We start from the raw sequence: 9,194 nt of genomic DNA, 5'->3' as shown, positions 1-9,194 counted from the left end.
TGCTCCAATTTCTCTTGTATAGGTCCTGATGTCAAACAGTCGTCCACCTTAAATTCCAACATATCTCCGAAAATAAAGTTAGAAACGCTTTCTTCATTTCCTTCTCGAATCCAAAGGGGACTTTCTCATATTTAAAATCTTTCTTCTCTGTGTTCCATTTATTATTATTTTTACCACAGGATAGGTCTGCAAAGTGAACCATACAAAAAGAAATGAGGAAAAAAATGACTTGGCCAGAGCGCCTTAAATTGAACCTAGAAGCCTTAATAATTCCGTAAATGTAAACAAAGAACTTGAAGCATGGTCCTGTATTTAATGTGCAATTTACATTTTCTGTTAAATAATAAAAGAACTCTAGAGATCAAAATCTCATACCAAATTTTACGTTCTTTTTGGAGAGCAATAAACGTAAGCCTACATTTTAGTATAATGGACATCACACATTCTTCATTCACCAACTTGAATATTGTCAAATAATACATAAGTTTTACAACCACAACACTTACAGATCATTGAGAGAACCCATCTCCTCGTTCATCCCCTGATACCTCGTCATTGCTCAAGCATCATCCTTAGAAGTAGATACACAAATAAATCTAAGGAAGTTCAATATATATATATATAATTTTTACCTATCTAAGAGGTGGATAGATATTGTATCTTTGTATTATTGCTTCAGTTTTATAATTGGTGCGATTGTTGTTGCCCTTCCTTTTTTCTTTCCTAAGCCGAGAGTCTTTCGAAAACAGTCTATCTGCCTTCTTGAAGGTAGGGGTAAGATCTGCGTACATACTATCATCTCCAAACCCCACTTGTGGGATTACATTGGATTTGTTGTTGTTGTAAAAGGTGGAACACCCCTTGGAGCTATGTGGCTCCGCCACGGTAAACATACATGGTATAATAATAAAATAGATCAACCAAATACTAATGCCTTGGTCTAAAAACTCGTAGAACTGGGGAAAAAGCACAAATAACTCGAATTCACTACTACATAATCCCCAAAATCTCAGTGCTAAGTTGCATTTACCACAATAAGCAGAACAAAATAGCAGATAACACGCAAACCACTTGATATAATGTTACTTACAACCACAGCTCTTTGATAAACACTAAACATTCACAACCGTACCTATTCTAAAAATTACCATTTACAAAATACTTAAAGAGTATGAGTTAGCCTGAGACATTTACATGTTTGGGATGCACATAATGAGTCAACAAACATGGCACCACCAGTCACGATCAGTCGTTAGCTTGAAATTTTTTGTAGGAGGACCTGAAAATTTCAAATAAAGAACAAAAAGCAAACAGCAAATTATTTGAGGCTCAAGTGCTACTCTTCTCACATCTGGCAATCTCACTACTTCCTCTTTGCCCTAGTCCTTCGGGATCTGCCCTCAAGCTTCCCATTTTGATCTGATTCCAAGCTACCATTGTTCCTCACCTTCTGACCACTTTCCCCAGACAGAGTCTCCTGCAGCAGCATGCTTTAATGATTCACATCAAACAGAACGTGAAAAGAAAAAGGTAATTTGGGGAAATTCTCACGTAAAAAAAGATAATTTGGGGAGAAGAGAGGCAAATCAAAAGCTGAATTCAACAGCCACAACCAATACCAACAAGGATAGCCTCTTCAATTCGATGAAACCAGACTCTTAATCATACTCTCTTCGTAATATAACTGGGAGGGAACAGGTATTAAAGTGAAAGTTGGAATTTATTGTACTTACATATGTGAGGGTCTAAAAGTAGAAATATTGTATTTGTGAAAGATTTCAAACTCTCTTTGGTGAGAAAGTAGGCCCCACGATAACATTTTTATGGTAGGATATTAAAAAGGAACTGATATTTTAGAGAAAAGTTTCCTTTCTATGAGAGGACACAAATTTCAGATTACTCAAAATAGAATTAGGACTTGAACTAATAGAGTTTCCTTTCTATTAGTGCATACGACAATATAGACTTGCCTCCTAACTTATATCTATCAGTGTATTGGTATGTACATTGAAAAACGAGGATACAATTCACTGCCTGAGTTTCACATAATTAGAATGCTGAGTAGTTATCTAAAGTTTAAAAGCATAAATGTGGGTTATAGAAAATAAAATAAAATAAGGACAAACAGAGAGTACACCAGGAATCAAGACAGAAGATTACTCAATGTATCCCATAATACCTAAGACTACTCTAACACTACTCTGCGGTGTTAAGGCGGAAATCATTCCATATATAAAATTATAAAAAGTAGATAATTTCAAATCATCATGAAGCTGTAAGCAATCGTAACCTTATAAAGACAATAGGCTTACCTGACTTGCCTCCGTGGCTTTTTTAACATCGATTGTTGTCACTTCTCGAACAGTAACAATTTTATCAACATACACAGTGGTCTCCGCTGCAGCAATGGGAGTTTGGCCAGGTGGCACTTCCAAGTGTTCAACTTCTGGTGCGTCTGGTGCTGTTGATAATGGACTAGAAAGGACCAGAAAAAAAAAATAAAGTCATCAAAACAATATTCAATTTCTACTTTATAACATACAGAAGGGGAAGTGGGATAACAGAAAAGTGTGTGCTACTCCACATGTCAGCTATTAAGAGCAGAGAATTACCGTGATGCACCATTCTCGGTCGATTGACTTGTAAAATCCCCATTTTCCCTCCGCCTTTTGTTACTTTGTGTACGATCAAGCAATGTATCAGCACATCTCTTAAGCCACGAGAATGGAGTAGAGAGAGGAGAAGATGAACTGTCGTTTTCTTTAATGATGGAAGAAATATCTTGTCTAACACCATTATTATAATTACCATTCGGACTAGCATCCAGTACCGAGGGATGCTTCGGAAACCTTTTTGCAGAATGTTTATTGGATTGTAGATCCGAATGTAATTTTTTGGGAGTGACAATACGATCTGGTATGATCTTAACATCCTCCAATTTTTTTAACTGCTCAATCTGAGCAAGAATCTCCTCCCTATCAGCATGAAGTAATTCCCTTTGTTTCTCTAATTTCAGCCTTTGCACCTTAAGCTCTTCTATAGCATTATTTAGCTCTGCCCACTCTTTGTCCCTTCTCTCACGATCCAAATTGATATCTTTTCTCTCAGCATCTAGTTTCTTCAACTCCAGCCCAACATGCTCCAATTCCTTCTCCACAGTCTCCCTCTGAGATGCAATATCCTGAAGTTCTCTTTTCTTTTGTTCCTCAAAGGCCTTTTCCTTTTCTTTTAGGTCAGTCTCTATTTCTTCACGCCTTTTTTCAATGCGGTTCTCTAGCTCTTTCTTCTGCATCTCAACATCCAACAAAAAGTTTTCACGTTCTTTCTGAATTTTGCTAAACCATTCTGCACGCTCACACTCAATTTCATACATGAAGGCTTCACGGTCACGAGAAAGTGACTCCAGATTTTGTTTATATTCTTCTTGAATTGCATTCTTCTCTGCTTTCAGGCTGTCACGGCTATCCTTAAGAAGCTTAGAAATGGCTATCCTCTCCTCAGCCACACGTTCAGCTTCTTTCTGCAACTCTTCTCTTTTCTCATCAATTACCTCCCATTCAGTCTCAAATTTAGCTTTCTCTGCTTTCAACCGATCTGCCTCCTTTTCAATCTCTTCTTTCTCCTCTCTAATCATATCAATCTCTTGCTTTAGCCTTGTTTCCAGAATCAGCAACTCTTGAGTTTCACTTTTCATAGCCTCCACATTTTCTTCCTCATGGTCGATGGTTTTTCTTTTTTCATCCAGCATTTTCGCAGACTTTTCAAGATCATTTTTCATTTTGTTAATTCCTTCCCTTTCTTGCTGCAAAACTGTTCTCTTCAACTCTATCTCTTTTTCAGTAGCTTGGAGGTTTCTTTCCTTTTCCTCAATAACATGTAACCTGTCTTCCAACTCTTTCTCCTTCTCAACCAGTGTTCTTGATTGAATCTCCAAATCGTGTTCCTTGTCAGCAAGTAGGTCCTCCCGATGCTTAATATCCATATCTTTCAACTCCCAAGCCCGCCTCTTGGTCTGAATCTCACCTTCCACCAATTTTCGTTTTGTTTCCAACTCCACCTCGATAGAGGAAATCTTAGTTACTAGCGTGGCCTCCTGATTAGCCATAACCTGTTTAACGCCACCCTGCATGGTTCATCAGAGTAATCAGAAAACAAAGGTATTTCTCAGTAAAGGATGGAAAGATAGTTTACTTTAGTGTCAAAACTTACGATCTCCTTGCTTTCAAGCTTCCCCTGTAATAGCAGTAGTTCTTCCTCTTTCTTGGTAAGCTCACATTCCTTTTTTATTACGGCCTGTGAAAAGACACGACAATTGGGTAAATAAATTCTTCAATATCTTTCATCAGAAAAGGCTAATATACATAATAAGCTCAGTATAGAAGAAGAGAGAAATAGGCTCACTTCCTCTCTTGCAGATATAGGCTTAAGTTTCAGCTCCAGATTGTGCTTTTCCTCATTCAGGGCTTTAACGTCATTCTCCAAATTTAATTTAGCATTGTCTAAGTCTTTCTCGCGTCTGTTCAGTTCTTGAGATCTGTTAAATATAAAATCTTCCCTCTTATTGAGCAAAGCCTGAGCATCAAGTAACTCTTCCTGCGACCGCTGTAGAGTTTTCAGCCTTTCAGATAAAGATTGTTTCTCCAGATGGATCTCTTTCTCTTTAGCTTCACAACTGACAGATTATAGAAAATGCTAACTTAATCATGTGCATGAGGAAAAGAATAGCACGTGTGCCTCCATAGAGGATATCATCAAGCAATTATCTTTTCCTACCTAGAGTCCTAGACTACCTAAAATATGATCATTCCCTTAGTTGAAAGGAATGAAACAATTGAATCTTTTGGTGTGGAAAATTCACATAGTTACAGATAAGTGTCAATTTCATGAATGCCGTTTTATCCTTTATTTTTTAGAGATAAGATAGAAATCTTTTAATCAACTAACTTCAGCACCAAGTGGGTACTGAAAAATATGACAAAATATATATGACTTTCATTCCTTTAAGTAAGCAACTAATCTATGAAATTCAGTCCGCAGTCAAAATTATTTACATAAAGTCTTCCTACACCAAAATACATATTCTGTAAACATCTAATTTTTTCAGAAGACTCAAGTAAATATTTATCCGCAACAAATGTCTATGATTTTTTTTTCCAACCACACTGGGCAGGCAATCCTATAAATAATACTTCAAAGAGAATAGCATATTTTCCTTTTCTTTTCTTTTATCCTAACAACCGACAAATCCGTTTCCTAGATTCGGAACTCAGTGGATAACGGGCACATCCCTCTACCCTTCTCCACTTAAATAGCAGATGTGCGTCTACCACATATACCGGGCTGTACTACCTTTGCCATTGAACCAAAGTCCTGGCGAGTTTGAAGAGAATATCATCTTAGTGAACAAGGTACAATACATGCAAGCAGTTGAACCTGAGTGGTGTTTCTCAGTCTAGAATCCTTTTTTTTAAAAGAAGAAGCTAATGGTCGAGTAACAATAACTACTAGGAAAACATGAGCCCAGCACACATCAAACCACATTACAAATAGAAGAACATCCTTATCAACTTTAAGCACATACTTTGACTTGAATGATAATGTCTGTCTCCTAAGATCATCTTCTCGTGCCTCAACTTCACGTAATTTTCTTTCTGCACTACGCTGAAAAAGGCTGGCTTCTGCTTCCAAGGATTCTGCTTTACGCAACTTTTCCTCTGCATCAGCGTATTTCTTCTGAGCATCCTCCATCATGCTTCGTGCTTCAGCCAATTTAATTTCAGATGCAACTTTTGATTCAGCACATTCTGCTCGCATCTCATGCAACGCTTTCTCAATCTGTTTAAAATTCAAAATATGTCAGCAAGATCATGAAAGAACAACTTGGGGAAGCAAACAAGCAGAGTAATCATACGTTTGCAACGCATTCTTTCTCAATCCCAAGAGCTTTCTTCAGATTATCTTCACGTTTCTTAGCTTCAGCCTCATCAGCCTGACGTGCAGCGCGTTCGCGCTTGTATAAGAATTCAGCTGACTCGGAAGCTGCTTTAAATTGTTCATTCTTGGAATCCCACTCCTTCCTTTCCAGGATGAGAAGACCCATCTGATATTGATGGTCATACAGCTACATCCAGTACAGAGATGCCATCATGAACCAAGTTAGCCAATAAATTGAAAATACCAAGGTGCAATATAGACTTTGATATTTATTACATTCAAGCAATATTCCTAAAGGGGCATAAAGAACATTACTAGAATGGAACTTGGGCAAATTAAACAGTAGGTATGCCCTCAACAAAAACGAGTACATATGACAATACTATGATAATAAATTCAACCGCCCCAAAAAAAGAAAGCAAAAAAAGACATAGCAGAATTTAAGGGGGTATATCATTAACCAATCAATACGCTGAGCCTTAGTCACAAACAAGTTGGGTCTAGTAATAAATCTTTAAAACGTAAAATAATAAAGTGTAAAATTAATTAACAGACCTCAGCTTCGAGTTTGGCAATATAGGCAATAAGAGCTGCTTTATCTCTGCGTTTAATGGAGTCCTCATCAAACCCAGCTTCACGCAGTCGCTTCCATATGACTTCATCTGTCAAAGGGGTTCTTGAACTTGAAACCCTACCTGACGCCGAAACAAGCGTTCGATTCACCGGAGTCAAAGCCAGTCTCTCTGACCCTGGACTTGTCATTCTTGATTTCTCTACACTTTTGATGAAAATCAAAGATTCGACTTATCTTAATCAATTTGTTGAATTCTTGCCTAATAAGCCCCTTTACTTTCCCCTTCACAAGAACAATGCAGTTGATGGTATTGGTGGGGACTCCACACAAACTTTTTTCTGCTTTCTTCTTTTGCCTTTTTGCTATTTTTCTCACTTTCACTCACACTTGCTTTGTTGGCTCTGATTCTCTCTCTCTTTCTCTATGCAAAGTGGACTTGGCTGCTCCAACGTTTGACGAGTAATAATAATCGATTTGAAGTCTCTTGAAAATTTTACTGGTTTTTTGCTTCAACAAGACTTCAGTGATAAGCTTAGCCGACTCTCAACGGCGTCGTTTTATTAACGGTAAATTTTAGGTCGAGTTTACGGATGGCAAGTTTAAAAAAGGAAAAAGACTTTTTTATTACCTAAATTAGAAGCTAATTTTTGAAATTTAAAAGTGGGTTTAATTTAGAAATTTTTGGTTTGCGGATGGAACCTTAGCTGGCAACGTCTCCCATCCAGATTAGTGAGAGCAAATTTAATTTTTAATTATTCAAATCTTGAACTTCCGTTTGGCAACGGATTTTTCTAACTAGATTATACAATATGATATTAATCAATTACTATGAGTTTTGATACATAAGATCCCAAGTGGATTATTAAAGCTTAAGACACTAAAGTCAACCAAGTTAAATGAGGTAATTAACAGAACTATGACTTATTGCATGGATCTACTCTTTCTTTTTTTAACTTTAGATAATTTAATTTAAGTGTAAAGGAAAAAGTTTGCTACGTCCTTTTACTTTTCCAAAAACCTCATTCAAATTCAAATTTACTGTAAGTTGAGAAGTTAAGAGGAAAAGTTAAGAACTTAGTTCAATACAAAACAAAAGATTCCTTGAAAACGTATACTTTATAATCATTGTAAAACAGAAAATTATAAGAAGTTACGATTTCACCGAGTATACATAAAGTTTAAATGCTTCACTTTTAACCATGCCAATCCACATTAAGTTTATGATTACTCAATTACATTTGTGATTTGACCAATACACAGATGACCCAAGTTCGGAAAATTACAAATATTCCGAATTTAGTACTCAATTACATTTGACCAATACACAGGTGACACAAAGTGAATATAGTAAATCACTTAGCTAAAAAACAACTATACATGAGATACTTATATTAGGTATTTCAGGTTTACAATATATCCCCAAATGTACAAATCTGATTCTTTGTCTTGAGTTAAGCACATCTAATTATTTTGTGATAACTTGCAATCAGATTCAAAACCAAGGTCATAGTTTGATCTAATACCATTAGTAATGTATTTATATAGATGCATTAACTACAATATAATGATTTGCTGGCAAACATGTGCTTCTTGCATAACTTTTAATCCAGATGGACCAGATCGTTTATTGAACAGGGCAACGTTAAGCATTGTTCCTTCTCTTTATTATTTTGCTTTGAGTTGAGAGTGGCACGTTGAGTCGTTGAGATTTAGAACCCGTTTGGACATAAGAAATTTTTTTCCTTTTTTTCAAAAAATTTTTAATTTATTTCGAAATCAGCGTTTGTTCATAAAATTTTCAATTTTCACTTGAAGATGCATTTTGGAAATTTTCGAAAATTTGAAAAAATTCAAAAAGCTTTTTTTCAAAATTTTCACAACTCACTCACAAAACTTCAAAAACAACCCAAAATTATATTCATGTCCAAACACAACTCTAATATAAATTTCAAATATCACTTTCACTTGAAAATTTTTTTCCCCCTATTTTGAAATTTTACAATTCTTATGTCCAAACGCCCACTTAGTTTCCCTGCAAATTGGTCAAAAATACACTATCCGTACCGAGATTTCACTATATAAGTACTGAAACAGACCTATTCAATATCTCTGTGGATAAGAGGGAAAAATAAAAGAAGAATTAACCCAAATAGCCACCCACCTAACCGCTTAAACTAAAAATAGCCGGTGGAGGTATAATATATGCATAATTTATGTATTATATGTGTATATTTATGTATAATAAATGTATAATCTATGTATATGGCTAGAAAAAGTAAACAATGAATATGACCGGCTATTTGTGTAAAGATAGAAATTCTTTGCCTTACAGGAAGCTAATTAATTTCATTAGGCTGACCAAATGAGACTCAAACAACTTTTACTCGAGTAAAATATTTTGTTGTGATATTCACTAGTTCCTCCATCCTAAAACGAATAACACGACTCAAAATACGAGAAAAACATTTACTAAGGGTAAACTCAAACCACTTTCTCCGATTATTTTTGAAAAGTATAATTAATAAATTCAGAAACTACATAAAAATACTATAAATTTTGTTGCTCAATTAAATTTTTTAAAGGAATGTTTGAAAAAAATTGGTTGTAGTAAAGAACCGTTACTCAAGTTCCAATATAATAGTAGTAGCATAAAACAAAGGGACAAAAGGAGTCCTAGACTATGCAA

General features: G+C 35.7%; 1 protein-coding gene across 1 annotated transcript; it reads right to left on the bottom strand.

The window, feature by feature from the left end:
- Positions 1-974: 974 nt before the first annotated feature.
- Positions 975-6,984, bottom strand: LOC104089651 (protein CROWDED NUCLEI 4). Its single transcript, XM_009594596.4, has 8 exons — positions 6,490-6,984; positions 5,912-6,121; positions 5,582-5,835; positions 4,402-4,672; positions 4,210-4,293; positions 2,613-4,123; positions 2,313-2,475; positions 975-1,477 (listed from the first exon to the last, which is right to left on the bottom strand). The coding sequence occupies exons 1-8, from the start codon at positions 6,694-6,696 to the stop codon at positions 1,364-1,366; spliced, it is 2,814 nt and encodes a 937-aa protein (XP_009592891.1). The 5' UTR covers positions 6,697-6,984; the 3' UTR covers positions 975-1,363.
- Between the last annotated feature and the right edge of the window lie 2,210 nt (positions 6,985-9,194).

The sequence above is a fragment of the Nicotiana tomentosiformis genome, chromosome 2 (assembly GCF_000390325.3).
Source record: "Nicotiana tomentosiformis chromosome 2, ASM39032v3, whole genome shotgun sequence".
NCBI lineage: Eukaryota > Viridiplantae > Streptophyta > Magnoliopsida > Solanales > Solanaceae > Nicotiana > Nicotiana tomentosiformis.
The sequence above is the reverse complement of the archived record's forward strand: the minus strand, read 5'-3'. Positions and strand labels throughout refer to the sequence as shown.

What these genes read in the sequence shown, in the direction of transcription:
- LOC104089651 (XM_009594596.4), bottom strand. Translation starts at nt 6,696, where the DNA reads ATGACAAGTCCAGGGTCAGAGAGACTGGCTTTGACTCCGGTGAATCGA. An exon ending in TTGCCAAACTCGAAGCTGAG is followed by an intron (nt 6,122 to 6,489) that starts GTCTGTTAATTA and finishes TACTGGATGTAG; the next exon opens with CTGTATGACCATCAATATCA. An exon ending in CTATATCTGCAAGAGAGGAA is followed by an intron (nt 4,294 to 4,401) that starts GTGAGCCTATTT and finishes GTCTTTTCACAG; the next exon opens with GCCGTAATAAAAAAGGAATG.